At 46.3% G+C, this 23,060-nt stretch overlaps 1 protein-coding gene across 2 annotated transcripts in view; it reads right to left on the reverse strand.

Annotated features, from left to right (window-relative positions):
- LOC130205374 (LIM/homeobox protein LMX-1.2-like) overlaps positions 1 to 10,789 on the reverse strand; it is a 41,341-nt gene extending 30,552 nt beyond the window's left edge. Inside the window, exons 1-2 of one of the 2 annotated variants that reach the window (XM_056432702.1) lie at positions 10,720 to 10,789; positions 8,395 to 8,584 (exon numbers count right to left, since the gene is read on the reverse strand). In XM_056432702.1, coding sequence (XP_056288677.1) covers positions 8,395 to 8,584; positions 10,720 to 10,789 — 260 coding nt within the window. Of the gene's footprint in view, positions 1 to 8,394; positions 8,585 to 10,700 lie in introns of both variants that reach the window. The other variant, XM_056432703.1, reaches the window with a different exon arrangement.
- Between the last annotated feature and the right edge of the window lie 12,271 nt (positions 10,790 to 23,060).

Genomic DNA, 23,060 nt, shown 5'->3' on the forward strand with positions numbered 1-23,060 from the left:
TTTGCCTGAGATGAGGGCAATATTAAATTAAATAAAAATAAATAAATAATAATAATAAATATATAAATATATAAATAAATTTACAAAATAAAATAAAAACAAGAAACCACCACCACCACCACCACCACCGGCACCACCACCACCATGCCCATCCACCAACCCCGCCACCCCATCCACCCCCGCCACGGAGCCCGCGGTGTGGACACTAAACTGACCGTGCTCCGCCTCTCGGTTCAAACGGCGCTCCGTGGCGTTGAGCCGTGATGGACGAGCCGGCATAAAGCTGCAGACGCAGATTCATCGCCGGCCTCTCGCTGATTTGTGGCTCTCTCAACTTTTTAGCGTCCGTCCCAGTGTGGGAGAGGAATGCCGAGCGGGAAGAGCCGTGGACCGCTTCCTGCCTGACACCGGAGCCGCGATAAAACAACAGGAAGCTGGCGGCGTCTGACCTGGAGCCCCGGGACTAAAGAGCATCGTTATCACTGGAGGACTGGTTTCATTACGGATACGCTTCTGAAATGTATTTATATCTCCTCTTGTCTTCCTCGCATGACGAACACGCCAAATAAACTACGACGGTTTGGAAATGAAAAACCTTTTCCTCATATTATATAAACTGTTATATCATCCTCATGTTTATTCATCATCTCAACAGGATGATCCTGAGCCTCCCTCAGCCTGTTGGAGGTGGAGGTCGGAGGAGGTGAAACCCGTCCTGCAGGAGTCAGGAGAGGAGGTGAAACCCAGGAGTCAGGAGAGGAGGTGAAACCCAGGAGTCAGGAGAGGAGGTGAAACCCATCCTGCAGGAGTCAGGAGAGGAGGTGAAACCCGTCCTGCAGGAGTCAGGAGAGGAGGTGAAACCCAGGAGTCAGGAGAGGAGGTGAAACCCAGGAGTCAGGAGAGGAGGTGAAATCCAGGAGTCAGGAGAGGAGGTGAAACCCATCCTGCAGGAGTCAGGAGAGGAGGTGAAACCCAGGAGTCAGGAGAGGAGGTGAAACCCAGGAGTCAGGAGAGGAGGTGAAACCCAGGAGTCAGGAGAGGAGGTGAAATCCAGGAGTCAGGAGAGGAGGTGAAACCAAGGAGTCAGGAGAGGAGGTGAAATCCAGGAGTCAGGAGAGGAGGTGAAACCCAGGAGTCAGGAGAGGAGGTGAAACCCAGGAGTCAGGAGAGGAGGTGAAACCCATCCTGCAGGAGTCAGGAGAGGAGGTGAAACCCAGGAGTCAGGAGAGGATGTGAAACCCAGGAGTCAGGAGAGGAGGTGAAATCCAGGAGTCAGGAGAGGAGGTGAAACCCATCCTGCAGGAGTCAGGAGAGGAGGTGAAACCCAGGAGTCAGGAGAGGATGTGAAACCCAGGAGTCAGGAGAGGAGGTGAAACCCAGGAGTCAGGAGAGGAGGTGAAACCAAGGAGTCAGGAGAGGAGGTGAAAGCAAGGAGTCAGGAGAGGAGGTGAAAGCAAGGAGTCAGGAGAGGAGGTGAAACCAAGGAGTCAGGAGTCAGGAGAGGAGGTGAAACCAAGGAGTCAGGAGAGGAGGTGAAAGCAAGGAGTCAGGAGAGGAGGTGAAACCCAGGAGTCAGGAGAGGAGGTGAAACCAAGGAGTCAGGAGAGGAGATGAAACCAAGGAGTCAGGAGAGGAGGTGAAACCAAGGAGTCAGGAGAGGAGGTGAAACCAAGGAGTCAGGAGTCAGGAGAGGAGGTGAAACCAAGGAGTCAGGAGATGAAACCAAGGAGTCAGGAGAGGAGGTGAAACCAAGGAGTCAGGAGAGGAGGTGAAACCAAGGAGTCAGGAGAGGTGGTGAAACCAAGGAGTCAGGAGAGGAGGTGAAACCCATCCTGCAGAAGTCAGGAGAGGAGGTGAAACCCAGGAGTCAGGAGAGGAGGTGAAACCAAGGAGTCAGGAGAGGAGATGAAACCAAGGAGTCAGGAGGAGGTGAAACCAAGGAGTCAGGAGGTGGTGAAACCAAGGAGTCAGGAGGAGGTGAAACCCATCCTGCAGGAGTCAGGAGGAGGTGAAACCCAGGAGTCAGGAGAGGAGGTGAAAGCAAGGAGTCAGGAGAGGAGGTGAAACCAAGGAGTCAGGAGTCAGGAGAGGAGGTGAAACCAAGGAGTCAGGAGAGGAGATGAAACCAAGGAGTCAGGAGAGGAGGTGAAACCAAGGAGTCAGGAGAGGAGGTGAAACCAAGGAGTCAGGAGAGGAGGTGAAACCCATCCTGCAGGAGTCAGGAGAGGAGGTGAAACCCAGGAGTCAGGAGAGGAGGTGAAACCAAGGAGTCAGGAGTCAGGAGAGGAGGTGAAACCAAGGAGTCAGGAGAGGAGGTGAAACCAAGGAGTCAGGAGAGGAGGTGAAACCCAGGAGTCAGGAGAGGAGGTGAAACCAAGGAGTCAGGAGAGGAGGTGAAACCAAGGAGTCCTCCTCCCCCCTTCTTCTTTTCTCTGCCCCCCCGCTCCGGAGTGTATTTAGACTCCCGGGCAGCGTGCTGTGTTCAGGGTCCAGGCCGTACCTCCTGGATCTGCACCTGAAGGCGTCTCCGGCTGATGGAAGCCGGACACGCCGGGCCCTCAGGGGACAAACTCCACGCCGACGCGCCGCACACACGAGGGTTAAGAATGAATAATGGACAGGAGGGGGGGGGGGCAGCGTGAGCCTCACAGCTGATCCACGGCCGAAGCCCACAGAGCCAAAGAGGAGAGGAGAAGCTAACGATGCTAACGAGGTAGCCACTGGATCACAGGCGGATGGATCTGTGGTTCTGACCCGGTCCCACAAACTGGACCCAAACACCCACCAGAGCACCAGGTGTGGATCAATCCGCCGCTGAAAATAGTCCCAACAAATCACCTGTTCCCTCCGTTTCATTAACGAAGGAAACGATTGAGCTTTTAAAAACATGAAAGAGAAGTTTTATAAGAGGGGGGGGGGGGGTCAGAGTTATAGGAGACACTTACACGTTGCTGGTTTTGGGCCTTTTCATCTCATCAAATATTAAGTATAATTCCTTTTAATTGACATTATGAATATTCAACTTCACACATAAGAAGAACTGACAAATAACCGAGAGATGTTCATATGAATTACAATAGCAACACATGTGGATCCAGCAGGCTCCACACACGGCTGATGATGATCTGGTGTTGCCGATACTCAAGATAATATTAATAATAATAATGTAGGTCAGCGTGGAGATCTCCTCACGACGAAGATCAGCTAAATACTCATAAACACCAGAATATGAGCTCCAAGGACAGCAGAGCGCTCCGAACGCCAGAGAATGTCTTCATCAACTAGTCGGTTGTTTTGGCCTCAAGATAACTTTCTTTTTGTAGAGTGACGTCATCATGGCTTGATTTATTCCCTTAAACATTATAAACATGAGTTAATGTCTCAACCTCTAGTTTCAAGTCTTCTTCATGTGTTACAGCTGCATTCTCTCTGCTGACCACCAGGGGGCGACTCCTCTAGTTGTATAGAAGTCTATGCTTCATGTGCTAAAGCTGCATTCTCTCTCCTGACCACCAGGGGGCGACTCCTCTGGTTGTATAGAAGTCTATGCTTCATGTGCTAAAGCTGCATTCTCTCTCCTGGCCACCAGGGGGCGACTCCTCTGGTTGTATAGAAGTCTATGCTTCATGTGTTAACGCTGCATTCTCTCTCCTGACCACCAGGGGGCGACTCCTCTGGTTGTATAGAAGTCTATGCTTCATGTGTTAGAGCTGCATTCTCTCTGCTGACCACCAGGGGGCGACTCCTCTGGTTGTATAGAAGTCTATGCTTCATGTGTTAACGCTGCATTCTCTCTCCTGACCACCAGGGGGCGACTCCTCTGGTTGTATAGAAGTCTATGCTTCATGTGTTAAAGCTGCATTCTCTCTCCTGACCACCAGGGGCGACTCCTCTGGTTGTATAGAAGTCTATGCTCCATGTATTAAAGCTGCATTCTCTCTCCTGACCACCAGTGGGCTCCTCTGGTTGTATGTAAGTCTATATAATGACTCTACTTCCCTCAGTAAACATTGTAAACATGAGTTCATGTCTCAGTCTCTAGTTTCAAGTCTTCTTCTATACAGCATGATGTCATCATTTAGTACTTTATGGTCATTTAGAGTCTACAGACCATGAAGCAGGGGACGCTTTAGGGGCGGGGCTACAGGGTTATTGACAGGTCGACACCAGAGCTTTACGCCACTTCTCCATATTACAAATATGAATGTTATTAACAATTAAAATAGCAAAAAATATGACAACAACAACAACATGGCAGCTGCCGTGTCTCTTTGATCGTGTGTAAAAACACAGAAAAGTCAGCTTTTCATAATAATAATAGTACTTTATAATGTATATAGCGCTGTTCCAGACAAAGAGGCTCAAAGCCTCCGCTGGGAAACAAAACACGACGCTGTAAATGTGTCAGACGTTACATTTTAAATGAACAGTTAAAAACCCGGGGAGCCAAGTTGTCTTCACACGGTCCCTGAGCTGGACGTGTGACTCCATCAGATCAGAAGCTTCATGGAGTGACTGTAACGGGGAGGCCTGGAGGGGCTTTGGGGGTCTTTGGGGGTCTCCTCCCCCCCGGTGGTGGAACATGACTGAAGCTGCAGCGCTGCAGTGAGTTCACCTCGCAGGCCGAGGAGATTAAACCCTCGCCACTCCTCTTATTGCCCCCACATCAATATCTTCCTCCCTGAATGGCCGGAGGAAGACGAGCGGAGCAATTTGAGCCTCGGCCCGAAGCAGCGAGGGGAGGAAGGTCTCCGAGGCGAGCCGACCCGGTGCTGAGCCGCACTTGATTAAAAAAACACATTTAATAAGACGCCGGCCGCGTCGTCAACAACCGCCAGCGGCGGCCTCACGGGGAGAGAGCGGCGTGGACACGGGGAGATTATCATTATAGACGATACGTAGACCACCAATACTTTAACCAACGGGTCGGGCGTCATGTCAACAGCTGCATTTTGGGATGCCAAAATAATTTCTTTCATCTTTTATTTAAGATGGATATGTGCAGTACCGTTTGAGGTCACACGAGGATGCTAGCACTAATGAGAGGCTGTGAGTCATTTCTCAAAGATGGGGGTGGGGCCACGGCCCAAATCTTTTCTTTCATGGTCTTTTATTTAGGATGGATATGTGCAGTACCGTTTGAGGCCACACGAGGAGGCCTGAATGTTCGTAGTGATCTCATAACGAGCGCTAATGAGAGGAGAACGTACATTTATCCTAAAGGCATTTATTCTGTACTAACTATTTAACGAGTGTTATTTATCTATTTTTCGTTCTTTTTTAAATGAGTCCCAAGAAAAATAGTTTTAGTAAACACCGGTGGAAGGATATTTTAAGTCTCTTCTGCAGCTTCAGATTCACTCATTATTATAATTATAATTATTATTATTATTATTATTATTATGATGATGTGGCATTCATTATAAATGAAGAGTCTACTTTCTCACAGTACTCTGGTGAGTTTAAATATTCCTAATATGAACATTTGATATTTCTCTCATTCACTATCATTCAGTTCATTGTTTGTAAATATATTTTTGTTATATTTTATCGTCCCACGAATATTGATTTCTTCTCATTATATAATATTCAAGCGAGTGTCCAGAGCTCCAAAGACCAGAATAATAATGGAGAAATATGAAGAATAAAACATATAGATTTGTTTTGTTCTTTAAATCAGTTTATGAAGTATTTTTTTAACCTTATTTAAATGAAAGTGAAATAAATACATTTGAAGTATTTGAGGCGTTTTACTTTACTTAATGCAAAGTTGTGTTTTTTATTCATATCAGATATCAAATAATAAATATGAAATATCCAATACTTAGAACTCATCTCTGCATTTCCAATGCCAGTTAATAAAAGCTCATTTTTAACAATTAAAAAGCATAAAGCTGAAACACACACACACACACTTTAAGTTATTATTATTATATGTTATACTATTATTATTATTATTTATTTAATTTGTACTGAAACTAATTAGAACACCAGGATTATGTAATCTTTATTTTATTATTGCTTTAGTTTATAATTGGAAAAAAGCTCAAATGTGTCTACATTTATATTTAATTACATTTATATTTAATTACATTTATATTTCATTACATTTATAGTTAATTATATTTATGTTTAATTACATTTATATTTAATTGTGCCCTGATTGAAATCTTGGTTTTATTTTTATAACAATCCACATTTCAAAAGATAAAACATTTAAAATAAATCCATCCTGGTTTTTATTTGTTGTATTAGCATCATAACTTAATATAATCTTTATATTTATCTCGTTGTTATTGTCACTAAACCTTTTATTCTTGCGTCTCATCATCAGTTGAATAGGTTGTTTATTATAATAAGATAATTATTAAATTGCATTTTGCTCGTTGATTTTTTGAAACTCTCCAGAGTGGATTATTAATTATTAACCGTTCACCTTTATTTACACCTTTAAATAAATATAAATATAAATATATATATGAATATAGATATAAATATAAATCATCTTCCTAATATGTAACAATTAATGTAAAAAACAACTGACACATTGACAATAAGGATCAAAGGTCAAAGGTCAATCTGTATTTAAAGGGTACGCGGTGTCCAGGAGGATCAGAGACCAGGAGGCTCAGAGACCAGGAGGCTCAGAGACCAGGAGGATCAGAGACCAGGATGATCAGAGACCAGGAGGATCAGAGACCAGGAGGATCAGAGACCAGGATGATCAGAGACCACGAGGCTCAGAGACCAGGAGGATCAGAGACCAGCAGGATCAGAGATCAGGAGGATCAGAGACCAGGAGGCTCAGAGACCAGGAGGCTCAGAGACCAGCAGGATCAGAGACCAGGAGGCTCAGAGACCAGGAGGCTCAGAGACCAGGAGGATCAGAGACCAGGAGGATCAGAGACCAGGAGGCTCAGAGACCAGGAGGATCAGAGACCAGGAGGCTCAGAGACCAGGAGGATCAGAGACCAGGAGGATCAGAGACCAGCAGGCTCAGAGACCAGGAGGATCAGAGACCAGGAGGATCAGAGACCAGGAGGATCAGAGACCAGGAGGCTCAGAGACCAGCAGGCTCAGAGACCAGGAGGATCAGAGACCAGGAGGATCAGAGACCAGGAGGATCAGAGACCAGGAGGCTCAGAGACCAGGAGGCTCAGAGACCAGGAGGATCAGAGACCAGGAGGATCAGAGACCAGGAGGATCAGAGACCAGGAGGCTCAGAGACCAGCAGGCTCAGAGACCAGGAGGCTCAGAGACCAGGAGGATCAGAGACCAGCAGGCTCAGAGACCAGCAGGCTCAGAGACCAGGAGGCTCAGAGACCAGGAGGATCAGAGACCAGGAGGCTCAGAGACCAGCAGGCTCAGAGACCAGGAGGCTCAGAGACCAGGAGGATCAGAGACCAGCAGGCTCAGAGACCAGCAGGATCAGAGACCAGGAGGATCAGAGACCAGGAGGCTCAGAGACCAGGAGGCTCAGAGACCAGCAGGATCAGAGACCAGGAGGATCAGAGACCAGGAGGCTCAGAGACCAGCAGGATCAGAGACCAGGAGGATCAGAGACCAGGAGGATCAGAGACCAGGAGGCTCAGAGACCAGCAGGCTCAGAGACCAGGAGGATCAGAGACCAGGAGGCTCAGAGACCAGCAGGCTCAGAGATCAGGAGGATCAGAGACCAGGAGGCTCAGAGACCAGGAGGATCAGAGACCAGGAGGCTCAGAGACCAGGAGACTCAGAGACCAGCAGGCTCAGAGATCAGGAGGATCAGAGACCAGGAGGCTCAGAGACCAGGAGGATCAGAGACCAGGAGGCTCAGAGACCAGGAGGCTCATTAAACTCCAACGTTCTCAGACGTGAACATGTCCTCCAGACCTAGAACCACCACGAGGCCTCCAGGCCGGAGACTTCCAGAAGTGATGCAATCAGTGTGTGTGTGTGTGTGTGTGTGTGTGTGTGTGTGTGTGTGTGTGTGTGTGTGTGTGTGTGTGTGTGTGTGTGTGTGTGTGTGCGTGTGTGTGTGTGTGTGTGTGTGTGTGTGTGTGTGTGTGTGACTCCATGTATATATTAGATTTGCGTAAGAACAACGTAAATAATGTAAACTTTATAAAGCTAAAGTTCAGGATTCAGAGGCTCAACATAAGGTTTCTGTTCTCAGCAGCTTATACAGAGACTTCAGGAGCTCACGCGCTCAGGTGAAGAGAAACCGGAGGCCCGCGGGCTGCGGAAGAGGCCGGGCCGGCCCACACACCGGACCACACACCGGCCGTACCGGGTCCCTCCCGGACCGACCCCGGACACACACTCCGCCCTCAGAGGCCTCGGCCAGCCCGAGCGCGTGCACGAACATAGCGCGTGCATGAACAAGAGCGCGTGCAGGTGCAGCGCGCGCCTTACCGCTGGTAGTCGGCCCTGCAGTAGGGTCTCGCGCCTCTGACGTAGCAGGTGTCGGTGAGCGGCCGCCGGCACGCGGCGCACTGCAGGCAGCGCTCGTGCCACGACGCGTCGTCCACGCGCAGCAGGAAGCGGTCCGAGATGACCCGCGTGCAGCCCTCGCAGCACACCGCCCGCCGGAGGGGGTCCCCGCCTGGCGGAGAGGAAGGGGCACACAAATCAAACGCTGCGCTGAGGCTCGTGCACGTGAAACAAAAGCAGGAGGAGAAGCTAGCGCGGCATCGACGTCACGTCCATCCTCTGTTCACGGGTTTGTCTTTAATAAGTCAATAAGAGGAACAATAAGGTGTCTTAATGTGTAAATAAGAGGAACAATAATAAGTAAATAAAGGGAACAATAATGTGTCCTCAAAAAGGACATTAAAGGAACAATAATAAGGAAATAAGAGGAACACTAAGGTGTCTTAATGTGTAAATAAGAGGAAAAATAATAAGTAAATAAAGGGAACAATAATGTGTCCTCAAAAAGGACATTAAAGGAACAATAATAAGTAAATAAAAGGAAGAATAATGTGTCCTCAAAAAGGACATTAAAGGAACAATAATAAGTAAATAAAAGGAAGAATAACGTGTCCTCAAAAAGGACATTAAAGGAACAATAATAAGTAAATAAAAGGAAGAATAATGTGTCCTCAAAAAGGACATTAAAGGAACAATAATAAGTAAATAAGAGGAACACTAAGGTGTCTTAATGTGTAAATAAGAGGAACAATAATAAGTAAATAAAGGGAACAATAATGTGTCCTCAAAAAGGACATTAAAGGAACAATAATAAGTAAATAAAAGGAAGAATAATGTGTCCTCAAAAAGGACATTAAAGGAACAATAATAAGTAAATAAAAGGAATAATGTGTCCTTAATAAAGACATTAAAGGGACACTAATGTGTCCTTATTCAGTAAATAAAAGGAAGAATAATGGGTCCTTACAATGTAAATAAAAGGAACCATGGGTGTCCTTATCAAGTACATAAAAGGAACAATAATAAGTAAATAGAAGAACAATAATGTGTCCTTAATAAATGAATAAAGGGAACAATAAGGTGTCCTAATATGTCAATAAAAGGAACCATAATATGTCCTCATTAAGTACATTAAAGGAACAATAATGTGTAAATAAAAATAACAATGTGACATGATAAGTACATACAAATAACAATAATGTGTCCTTAATATATAAATATAAGGAACTATAATGTGACATAAGTACATAAAAAGAACAATAATGTCTAAATAAAAGGAACAATAATGTGTCCTTACTAAGTAAATAAAAAGAACAATAACGTGTAAATAAAAAGAACAATGTGACATGAGTAAATAACACGGTGTGACGTAACCGTCCATTCTCTTCTCTCAGTGAGTTTTCCTCGTTTGTTCTCCATCTTTATGATCAGATGATTTTCAGCTTCTCATCACGTGTTTTATTATATTTCATATGCAGCCGAGGCCCGCGCGCGCACCGGGCTGCACGTTCTCACGCGCCACGTGAGTGGAGCAGTTTTAAGGTTTTAAAACACATATAAATATATATATATAAATTATTGATTCAATACTCAAGGACCGACCCCCCCCCCCCCCCCCCTCAACATCATCTCCTCATGAACATAACGAGGTTAAATGCTTATTATAAATGCGCGCGCAGTCTCATTCTGCAACAGCAAAACACACAAAACTATATCAGAAGTTAATAATAATAATAATAATAATAGGCTAACAGGAGAATTTAACTGAGGAGACAAAACATCTAAAAAAAATCTTGTTTCAACCTTTTTCTTCTTCTTTTTTCGTGATTGTTGAGAATTAAAATCATAGATTAAAAAATAACGACTTCCGTGTTTTTTGTTCTTATGACAGATTTATTTTATCCGAATGATGACGTGACAGCAGATCTCACCTGATGGCTCATAATAATATCTATTATTATCTAATTGTCTTTATTTATATATATATATATATATATATATATATATAAATATCCATACACACATATATATATAAATATCCATACACACATATATATATGTATCTATACATATATATATATATATACATATATATATGTTTACATATATAATTGTTATTTATTATTTTATATATATATATACATTATATATATATATATTATTATTATTATTATTATTATTATTATTATAAGCCTAAACTTAGAGTAGAATGGAGATCTGCTGCAACGTCCTCAAAGAAAGAACAGAACAGGAAATGGAATAAAGGAGAAGCTGAGTCCTCCGCGGGCGCAGCGGCCCTGAACGCACCGTCCATCAGGCCGTCCAGCTCTCCCGCTTCAGTCCGCAGACGGTCTTCTATTTTAATGTCGTTCAGCATTCTGGAGCCGGCACGCGCACGCGCCTCTCCGCGCGACTTGTTGCAACACTTCCGACACACCGAGGGTTCCCGGTGCGCGTGACAACCAGACCCGGCGAGCCTCGAGCCGCAGAGCGGGACACCGGGAGGTCCGTGGAGTGGGTACGATCCGACAAGTTGGAAAACACAAATAAAAACTCTCCGGCGGCTCTGAGGCTCGGTCCCGGTCCCGGTTCTCAGGCTCGGTCCCGGTCCCGGTTCTCAGTCACGGTCCCGGTTCTCAGTGTCAGTCTCGATCCCGGTTCTCAGTCTCGGTCCCGGTCTGCTGGTGTAAATCCAGAGGTGTGAAGGCAGAGGGTCCTCACCTCGATGTGCCACCCGAGCTCGAGCCGCTCTTTGAATGAGGTACAGCGGAGCGAGAAGACCCCCCCCTCCTCCTCCTCCTCCTCCTCCTCCTGGAGCCCGGGGGGTCCGGGTGGATCCGCCTCCCCAGTGTCGGCCTCGTGAAGCTGCTCCATGAGACCTGATCCCACATCTGCGCATGGTCCTCGTGCGTCCCGGTGGTCCCGGGCCTCCCGGGGAACGCGCTGCACGCGCGGGGTGACACAAGAGAGGACACCGGCCGAGGCTCCGTTGTTTCCCTGCTGAGTTCAACCGGATCCGTGATTTACGCCATTTGCGTAAAGAACTGAGATTTATAAAAACTCAAATCCAGGATTCAGTGATCTCGAGTTTCCGTTAAACTCGAGTTCAGAACATCAAAGTCATAGATTCATAATGTCCGTGTGCACGTGCATAATGTGTGTGTGTGCACGTGCACATGTAGACCTCCATGGAGTGAGACCCGTCATACTTTAATGATCAATATCCGCGACGCATTTCATTCCCTGATATCAAATAGAAATATGAACATGTTTAATTGTGTTATTGTGCTTCATTCATGATATTAACGTGTATCTTTATTTATTTAATTTATTTATAGTCTTCAGTGGAAGCAGTTTGTGAAGATCACCTCAGAACATTTTCATATTTTATTGCGAACCAAGATTCCATCTGCACGAGCAGCCTGATGGAGAATTAGCATAATGGCGCACGCACACACACACACGCACACACACACATACACACACACACACACACACACACACACACACGTTTCTATCATTGAATATTACCCACAGATAGCATCACGTGGTTATAAACGGGCTCGATATGAGAAGCGGGGCGATACAGATCTATATTTATATAAATATATAAATATATATATTTATATATCCGGCGGTTTCAAATCAAGCCGCAGATCGATGCGCGCGCGCCGCGGGCCTGAGGTCAGCTGTGATGAAAGCAATATGAAGTCATCAGCTGTCGGTTATCAGACAGGAATCCCCGTGATGAACGAGCCGCGCGAGCTGGCTTTTATTAACGGAAATGAAATATACGGAGAGACGCGCGCGCGGGTCGGGGCCAATTAAGCGCGTGGGAGGGGGGGGGGGTCAGTTATTATAACACAGATGTTCTTGGGTATATTGATGGGTTGATTGGATGAAACCCATAACAAAGTATATATAAAACTATATTTTTTTCTATACAATATATATTTATATGATATATTTATATATACGATATATTTACAATATATTTATATTTATGATATATTTATGATATATTTACGAAATATTTACAATACATTTATAATTATGATATATTTACAATATATTTATATTTATGATATAATAACAATATATTTATATTTATGATATATTTGATATATTTACCATATATTTACCATATATTTACAATCAGCAAAGCTTTAAAGTTTCTATTGTGAACGAAGTCAAATAATAATAATGTGTATATTCAGAAAGGAAACTCTTTGAGTTAAATGAAACATGATGATGATCCATAAACAGCTTTTAATATGAAGTTTATTAATGTGACTATTATTAGTCATCATGGAAACCTGTTGTGAATCAACATGATCATTTTAATCATTATAGAATATATTTGATGTTTTACAGCTTTTTTTATTTCCCAAAGATGAAGCACATGAAAGCTGGAGGTTATAATAAATATAGTTAAGATACAATAGGAATGTGTATTACATAACGTTCCTTAATGGAGGCTGTTCTCTCTGTGTGGGAGGAAACCTTTACTTATAATATATATATATATATATATATATATATATATATTAGGGCTGTCAGCGTTAACGCGTTAATCTATGCGATTAATTTGGCCGCGTTAACGCACTAAAATATTTTAACGCAATTAACGCAAGTTTTTTTTTTTTTTTTTTACGGCAGCAGTACGGTTTGACACTGTTTCCGTTTTTAAAACAATCATTTCTCCGCGAAAATAAGGAGCAGAAATCAGTTTAAACTCGTGGATGAATCAGTCGGGTTTCCTCCTGCTCCTCCTCCCGTCTCCCCCTCTGATACACAGAGGAACGGAGGGCGACGTGTCGGGACACGCGGCGCGGAAAGAACTCGTCACACGAAACCTTCACCGTGATTGGTCAATCCGTTTGTCTGTCAACATTTCGGGGGGAAAAAAACCAATGAACACTCAGTAAATCACAAAGGACCTCCCACCTCACGGGTGAGGCTCATTAGAAACCTGTCAGAGAGCAGAGAACACGGCACCAGGACAACTGAGCCTCATTGAATAGAGCTGAGATTGTTCTGGAATGTTTGATGTATAACACGTGGGGGTGTGTCACATGCAAAAGACTTTAAACGGTGAATTTAATTTATTTTGTAAAATGTATAAAATGAGCCCAGCCTCCAGAGGGTTAACGTGACATATGTGAATGTCAGTCAGTCACCAAGGCCACTGGTTCTGCTGTTCAGTGTTAAAGATGACAGGACCAATGGGGTCTCAATATACTTCTTTTTTTTTTACTAATCTGATGTTTCACTGAAGAAACAATTTATCATCCACGATATTAAATACCTCGCTGGCACTGTATATGTAGGAGCCCCTTTGAAAACACAGCTCTGTGTGAAGTTTTGTCTTTAAAAAGAATGAACTTTTAACTTTTAACTTGTAATTGCGATTAATCGCGATTAATCGCGATTAATCGCGATTAATTAATCGCAATTTCAAACTGTGCGATTAATTAGTTACTTTTTTTTAATCGATTGACAGCCCTAATATATATATATATAATAATATACATGGAACAACCCCGCACATCTCCTCATTGAGAGACCAGGGAGAACCATTATGAATGCATTTATAATCCTTATATAAAACTATAATATATAACGTATCCGTATGTCAGTCACATTGAAAAAAAATTCTTTTTAAGTTTATAAAAAAAAAAAAGGAAAAGTACTCTTCAGCCCCCAGTCGTCCTCCCACCTCTTACGTCACTTCTGGGATCCAAAAACCAAGATGGCGACCCCAGAAAGACGGACTCAAGGCTTCAAAAGCACCAACCACGGGGAGCCGGTCTCGAGGACCGGTCCACGAGCCGGTCCACGAGGCAGTCCACGAGAGCAGTCCACGAGGCAGTCCACGAGACCAGTCTCTGAGAGCAGTCCGAGAGCAGTCTGAGAGCAGTCTGAGAGCAGTCTGAGAGCAGTCTGAGAGCAGTCCACGGGGACCTGGTTCACGGGGAGCCGGTCCACGGGGACCCGGTCTCTGAGAGCAGTCTCTGAGGCGGTCTGAGAGCAGTCCACGGGACCCGGTCCAGGGAGCAGTCCACGGGAGCCGGTCTCTGAGAGCAGTCCACGAGGCAGTCTGAGGGAGGTCTGAGAGCAGTCTGAGAGCAGTCCACGGACCCGGTCTGAGGCAGTCTGAGAGCAGTCTGAGGAGCCGGTCCACGGGACCCGGTCTCTGAGAGCAGTCTGAGGCAGTCCACGGGACCCGGTCAAGGAGCAGTCCACGAGGCAGTCTGAGAGCCGGTCCGGTCCACCTCTCAGAGTCCAGGACGCACCTCTACACCAACGCTCTGCCTCACCTGCGATGGTGAAACTTGTTTTATTCCCAGGAGCAAGAGAAGGATTCACATTGTGACCCCTGAGGTGACCTTGAGGGTGACCTCTGGCTTTAACATCACAGTCACAACCAGTGGCCAATAGAGGCCACAGCTAAATAAAATAATAATTATAAAAACAAAATAATATTTCTAAATGATACAGATTGTCAATATTTGTGTTTTGGAGGTATGGAATATAGACGGTAATATTTTTTTCAATATTTCCTGCACTCCGCCTGTCTGCGTGTATTAGCTGGGGCCGAATCGTTTGGGCCCAAAAGAGGCGGGGCTAAGAAGCCGTTTAGCCAATCACTGATGAAAGAAATAAACGAGTGAGATACAATGTAGCCAATCAGCGTCCTGGAATAGATGCGGGCCCTAGGTCAGCTTTGGCTCCAGCGCTAAAGATAATAAACGGATGTAATCTTCCCTTCATGTCCTCATCGTTACCCGGGGAGGGGGCGGGGTTAATCAGACCCCCTGGAGCCAATCAGCTCCCAGCAGCTCCCAGCAGCGGGGACGTTTGTTTACAGTCGGAACATCAGACGGAAAAAATTAGCAACCTCAAAGTGGTCGTGGTGACACCGCTGCAAAGCATTCTGGGTCATCTGCTGTCTGGCGGCACGCTAGACGACTGCAACTCCTCTTCATCAGGCTGCTCCACGACGAAGACCAGGAGCCTCCTCACCTGAAGCCTTGATGGGGGACGCTTAGGAGACACTGAGCTCCTCTCTCCTCTCTCTCCTTAAGGAGGCCAGCAGGAGACTGAGTCCTAGCCCTCTCTCCTCTCTCCTTAGGAGACACTGAGCTCCCTCTCCTCTCTCCTTAGGATGCTTAGGAGACACTGAGCTCCTCTCCTCCTCTCTCTTGGACGCTTAGGAGACACTGAGCCCTCTCCTCTCTCTCCTTATGGACGCTTAGGATACACTGCTCCTCTCTCCTCTCTCCCTTATGGGACGCTTAGGATACACTGGCTCCTCTCTCCTCCTCTCTCCTTATGGCGCTTAGGATACACTGAGCTCCTCTCTCCTCTCTCCTTATGGACGCTTAGGAGACACTGAGGCTCCTCTCTCCTCTCTCCTTATGGGCGCTTAGGAGACACTGAGCCTCTCTCTCTCCTTAAGGACGCTTAGGAGACACTGAGCTCCTATCTCTCCTCTATCCTTATGGACGCCAGGAGACACTGAGCTCCTCTCTCTGCTCTCCTTATGGATGCTTAGGAGACACTGAGCTCCTCTCTGCTCTCCTCTCTCCTTATGGACGCTTAGGAGACACTGAGCTCCTCTCTCCTCTCCTTATGGACGCTTAGGATACACTGAGCTCCTCTCTCCTTATGGACGCTTAGGATACACTGAGCTCCTCTCTCCTCTCTCCTTATGGACGCTTAGAGACACTGAGCTCTCTCTCCTCTCTCTCCTTATGGACGCTTAGGATACACTGAGCTCCTCTCCCTCTCTCCTTATGGACGCTTAGGATACACTGAGCTCCTCTCTCCTCTCTCTCCTTATGGACGCTTAGGATACACTGAGCTCCTCTCCTCTCTCCTTATGGACGCTTAGGATACACTGAGCACCTCTCTCCTCTCCTCTCTCCTTATGGACGCTTAGGATACACTGAGCTCCTCTCCTCTCTCCTTATGGACGCTTAGGATACACTGAGGTGCTCTCTCCTCTCCTCTCTCCTTATGGACGCTTAGGATACACTGAGCTCCTCTCTTCTCTCCTCTCTCCTTATGGATGCTTAGGATACACTGAGCTCCTCTCTCCTCTCTCCTTATGGACGCTTAGGATACACTGAGCTCCTCCCTCCTTATGGACGCTTAGGATACACTGAGCTCTCTCTCCTCTCTCTCCTTAAGGACGCTTAGGATACACTGAGCTCCTCTCTCCTCTCTCCTTATGGACGCTTAGGATACACTGAGCTCCTCTCTCCTCTCCTTATGGACGCTTGGATACACTGAGCTCTCTCTCCTTATGGGCGCTTAGGATACACTGGCTCCTCTCTCTCCTCTCTCCTTATGGGCCTTAGGAGACACTGAGCTCCTCTCTCCTCTCCCTCTCCTTATGGGCGCTTAGGAGACACTGAGCTCCTCTCCTCTCCTCTTATGGACTTAGGAGACACTGAGCTCCTCTCTCCTCTCTCCTTATGGCTTAGGAGACACTGAGCTCCTCTCTCCTCTCTCTCTCTCCTTAAGGACGCTTAGGAGACACTGAGCCTCCTCTCTCCTCTCCCTTATGCACGCTTAGGAGATACTGAGCTCCTCTCCTCTCTCCTTATGGACGCTTAGGAGACACTGAGCTCCTCTCCTCTCTCCTTATGGACGCTTAGGAGACACTGAGCTCCTCTCCTCTCTCCTTATGGACACTTAGGAGACACTGAGCTCCTCTCTCCTCTCTCCTTATGGGCGCTTAGGATACACTGAGCTCCTCTCTCCTCTCTCCTTATGGACGCTTAGGATACACTGAGCTCCTCTCCTCTCTCCTTATGGGCGCTTAGGATACACTGAGCTCCTCTCTCCTCTCTCCTTATGGACGCTTAGGATACACTGAGCTCCTCTCTCCTCTCTCCTTATGGACGCTTAGGATACACTGAGCTCCTCTCTCCTCTCTCCTTATGGACCTTAGGATACACTGAGCTCCTCTCTCCTCTCTCCCTTATGGGCCTTAGGAGACACTGAGCTCCTCTCTCTCTCTCTCCTTATGGACGCTTAGGATACACTGAGCTCCTCTCCTCTCTCCTTATGGGCCTTAGGATACACTGAGCTCCTCTCTCCTCTCTCCTTATGGACGCTTAGGATACACTGAGCTCCTCTCTCTCTCTCTCCTTATGGACGCTTAGGATACACTGAGCTCTCTCCTCTCTCCTCTCTCCTTATGGACGCTTAGGATACACTGAGCTCCTCTCTCCTCTCTCCTTATGGGCCTTAGGATACTGAGCTCCTCTCTCCTCTCTCCTTATGGCCTTAGGATACACTGAGCTCCTCTCTCCTCTCCTCTCCTTATGGGCGCTTGGAGACACTGAGCTCCTCTCTCCTCTCTCCTTATGGACGCTTAGGAGACACTGAGCTCCTCTCTCTCTCCTCTCCTTATGGACGCTTAGGATACACTGAGCTCCTCTTTCCTCTCTCCTTATGGGCGCTTAGGATACACTGAGCTCCCTCCTCCTCTCTCCTTATGGGCGCTTAGGATACACTGAGCTCCTCTCTCCTCTCTCCTTATGGGCGCTTAGGATACACTGAGCTCCTCTCTCCTCTCTCCTTAAGGACGCTTAGGATACACTGAGCTCCTCTCTCCTCTCTCCTTAAGGACGCTTAGGATACACTGGCTCCTCTCCTCTCTCCTTATGGACGCTTAGGATACACTGAGCTCCTCTCTCCTCTCTCCTTATGGCGCTTAGGATACACTGGGCTCCTCTCTCTCCTCTCTCTCCTTAAGGACGCTTAGGATACACTGAGCTCCTCTCTCCTCTCTCCTTATGGACGCTTAGGATACACTGAGCTCCTCTCTCCTCTCTCTCCTTATGGGGCTTAGGATACACTGAGCTCCTCTCCTCTCCTCTCTCCTTATGGGCGCTTAGGATACGCTGAGCTCCTCTCTCCTCTCTCCTTATGGACGCTTAGGAGACACTGGCTCTCCTCTCCTCTCTCCTTATGGACGCTTAGGAGACACTGAGCTCCTCTCTCCTCTCCTCTCTCCTTAAGGACGCTTAGGAGACACTGAGCTCCTCTCTCCTCTCTCCTTAAGGATGCTTAGGAGACACTGAGCTCCTCTCTCCTCTCTCTCCTTATGGTCGCTTAGGATACACTGGGCTCCTCTCTCCTCTCTCCTTATGGGCGCTTAGGATACACTGAGCTCCTCTCTCCTCTCCTTTAGGGCTTAGGATACAGGCTCTCCTCTCTCTCTCCTTATGGACGCTTAGGAGACACTGAGCTCCTCTCTCCTCTCTCCTTAAGGACGCTTAGGATACACTGAGCTCCTCTCTCCTCTCTCCTTATGGACGCTTAGGAGACACTGAGCTCCTCTCTCCTCTCCTCTCCTTATGGGGCTTAGGATACACTGAGCTCCTCTCTCCTCTCTCCTTATGGACGCTTAGGATACACTGAGCTCCTCTCCTCTCTCCTTAAGGCGCTTAGGATACACTGAGCTCCTCTCTCCTCTCCTCTCCTTATGGACGCTTAGGATACACTGAGCTCCTCTCTCTCCTCTCTCCTTATGGGCTTAGGATACACTGAGTCCCAATCTCCTCTCTCCTTATGGACGCTTAGGAGACACTGAGCTCCTCTCTCCTCTCTCCTTATGGACGCTTAGGATACACTGAGCTCCTCTCTCCTCTCTCCTTATGGACGCTTAGGATACACTGAGCTCCTCTCCTCCTCTCTCCTTATGGACGCTTAGGATACACTGAGCTCCTCTCTCCTCTCCTTATGGGCTTAGGATACACTGAGCTCCTCTCCTCTCTCTCCTTATGGACGCTTAGGATACACTGAGCTCCTCTCTCTCCTCTCTCCTTAAGGACGCTTAGGATACACTGAGCTCCTCTCTCCTCTCTCCTTATGGCGCTTAGGATACACTGAGCTCGTCTCTCCTCTCTCCTTATGGGACGCTTAGGATACACTGAGCTCCTCTCCTCTCCTCTCTCCTTATGGCGCTTAGGATACACTGAGCTCCTCTCTCCTCTCTCCTTATGGGCTTAGGAGACACTGAGCTCCTCTCTCCTCTCTCCTTATGGACGCTTAGGATACACTGAGCTCCTCTCTCCTCTCTCCTTATGGATACTTAGGATACACTGAGCTCCTCTCTCCTCTCTCCTTAAGGACGCTTAGGATACACTGAGCTCCTCTCTCCTCTCTCCTTATGGGCGCTTAGGAGACACTGAGCTCCTCTCTCCTCTCTCCTTATGGACGCTTAGGAGACACTGAGCTCCTCTCCTCTCTCCTTAAGGACGCTTAGGAGACACTGAGCTCCTCTCTCCTATCCTCTCTCCTTAAGGACACTTAGGATACACTGAGCGCCTCTCTCCTCTCTCCTTATGGACGTTTAGGATACACTGAGCACCTCTCTCCTCTCTCCTTATGGCCGCTTAGGAGACACTGAGCTCCTCTCTCCTCTCCTCTCTCCTTATGGGCGCTTAGGATACACTGAGCTCCTCTCTCCTCTCTCCTTATGGACGCTTAGGAGACACTGAGCTCCTCTCTCCTCTCTCCTTATGGACGCTTAGGAGACACTGAGCTCCTCACTCCTCTCCTTATGGACGCTTAGGATACACTGAGCTCCTCTCTCCTCTCCTCTCTCCTTATGGGCGCTTAGGATACACTGTGCTCCTCTCTCCTCTCTCCTTATGGGCGCTTAGGATACACTGAGCTCCTCTCTCCTCTCTTCGCTCCTTATGGGCGCTTAGGATACACTGAGCTCCTCTCTCCTCTCTCCTTATGGACGCTTAGGATACACTGAGCTCCTCTCTCCTCTCTCCTTATGGACGCTTAGGATACACTGAGCTCCTCTCTCCTCTCTCCTTATGGACGCTTAGGATACACTGAGCTCCTCTCTCCTCTCCTTATGGACGCTTAGGATACACTGAGCTCCTCTCTCCTCTCTCCTTAAGGTCACTTAGGATACACTGAGCTCCTCTCTCCTCTCTCCTTAAGGACGCTTAGGATACACTGAGCTCCTCTCTCCTCTCTCCTTATGGACGCTTAGGATACACTGAGCTCCTCTCTCCTCTCTCCTTAAGGACGCTTAGGATACACTGAGCTCCTCTCTCTCTCCTTAAGGACGCTTAGGATACACTGAGCTCCTCTCCTCTCTGCTTATGGGTGCTTAGGGTACACTGAGCTCCTCTCTCTCTCCTCTCCTCTCTCCTTATGGGCGCTTAGGATACACTGAGCTCCTCTCTCCTTACTCTCTCCTTATGGACGCTTAGGATACACTGAGCTCTCTCTCCTCTCTCCTCTCTCCTTAAGGACGCTTGAGGATACACTGAGCTCCTCTCTCTCTCTCTCCTTAAGGGCGTTTAGGATACACTGAGCTCCTCTCTCTCCTCTCTCCTTATGGACGCTTAGGATACACTGAGCTCCTCTCTCCTCTCCTCTCCTCTCTCCTTAAGGACGTTGAGGATACACTGAGCTCCTCTCTCCTCTCCTCTCTCCTTAAGGATGCTTAGGATACACTGAGCTCCTCTCCTCTCTCCTTAAGGACGCTTAGGATACACTGAGCTCCTCTCTCCTCTCTCCTTATGGACGCTTAGGATACACTGAGCTCCTCTCTCCTCTCTCCTTATGGACGCTTAGTATACACTGAGCTCCTCTCTCCTCTCTCCTTAAGGACGCGTAGGAGAAACTGAGCTCCTCTCTCCTCTCTCCTTATGGACGCTTAGGATACACTGAGCTCCTCTCTCCTCTCCTCTCTCCTTAAGGACGCTTAGGATACACTGAGCTCCTCTCTCCTCTCTCCTTATGGACGCTTAGGATACACTGAACTCCTCTCTCCTTAAGGACGTTTAGGATACACTGAGCTCCTCTCTCCTCTCCTCTCCTCTCTCCTTAAGGACGTTGAGGATACACTGAGCTCCTCTCTCCTCTCTCCTTATGGACGTTTAGGATACACTGAGCTCCTCTCTCCTCTCTCCTTATGGACGCTTAGGATACACTGAGCTCCTCTCTCCTCTCTCCTTATGGATGAATGTTCATCTCTCCATCACACATTACTAACTCTGCTTCCTGCCTAGAGTCTTTGTGACTTCACGTCTCAGAGGGTCCATTGGACCTGGTCCTTGCCCATACCCCCTGACTCCTTGCCCCTACATCCTGACTCCTTACCCCCTGACTCCTTGCCCCTGCCCCCTGACTCCTTGCCCCTGCCTCCTTGCCCCTCGGGGCGGCCTCGTATGTCCCGTAGACATGTGCCTGTGATTCAGGCCACATGGAGCTGTTCCCCGGTGGTGGAGCCGTGGAGCTGTCTCCTCCATAAAGCTCCACATGTAAATCACCGAGGAGATAAAGACACGCGGAGATGAAAGGATGAAGGAGACGACTCAAAGCAACGGAAAGCAAACCGCACGAGAGGCTGAGGCTGTGAAGCTTTGAAGCTTTATGAACACAGAAAGGTTTAACAAGTTAGTCGGAGCTCTTAAAGGATGAAACGACCACGAGACAATTCTGTTACTCTAAGAGCTTTAGACGTCCTGAGAGTGGTTCATCCCCCTGGGAGACTGAATGTGCTGATGATAACAGAGAGCATGCTGGGTAGTGGAGTCGCCTCAGGTCTTTGCTGAGTTACTTTAGCTTTCCATTTTAAATCTTTTTAATAAAGGTACTAGACTCTCCACTCAAAGATGTGCTTTTCATCATGTATATATATATATGTATATGTATAGTATATTTTATATATTAGGTACAATATACAATTATATATATATATTAACACATATACAGGACTGTCTCAGAAAATTAGAATATTGTGATAAAGTTCTTTATTTTCTGTAATGCAATTAGAAAAACAAAAATGTCATGCATTCTGGATTCATTACAAATCAACTGAAATATTGCAAGCCTTTTATTTTTTTAAATATTGCTGATTATGGCTTACAGCTTAAGAAAACTCTAAAATCCTATCTCATAAAATTTTAATATTTCCTCAGACCAAGTAAAAAAAAAGATTTATAACAGCTGAGTGTTTGTCAAGGCTCAGGAAACCCTTGCAGGTGTTTCAAGTTAGACAATTCAAGTGATTTGTTTAATACCCTACTAGTATACTTTTTCATGATATTCTAATATTTAGAGATAGGATATTTGAGTTTTCTTAAGCTGTAAGCCATAATCAGCAATAAATCAGAATAAAAGGCTTGCAATATTTCAGTTGATTTGTAATGAATCCAGAATGCATGACATTTTTGTTTTTTTAATTGCATTACAGAAAATAAAGAACTTCATCACAATATTCTAATTTTCTGAGACAGTCCTGTACATATGTTGTATATGTTATATTTAAATTTATTATATATAATATATATATAATAATGTATACATATAAAAATATAATTTCGACATAAATATATAATATATATTATATACATATATGATATATTATATATATAAATATATATTATTAAAAAATATATTATATATCATACAATATATGTTATATATTATATATAAACAAAGTACGAAAAACACATCATTCGTACCTTAATATTTAAAAAGATTTAGGTATTCATGATTCAACCAGCTTTGTATTATTTGCGCTGTGAATAGTTTGTACGCGTGAACGTTCTGCATTCTGCAGGAAGCCGTTCTCGTCCAATGAGAAGCCTCGA

The sequence above is a fragment of the Pseudoliparis swirei genome, chromosome 15 (genome assembly GCF_029220125.1).
Source record: "Pseudoliparis swirei isolate HS2019 ecotype Mariana Trench chromosome 15, NWPU_hadal_v1, whole genome shotgun sequence".
NCBI classification, from domain to species: domain Eukaryota; kingdom Metazoa; phylum Chordata; class Actinopteri; order Perciformes; family Liparidae; genus Pseudoliparis; species Pseudoliparis swirei.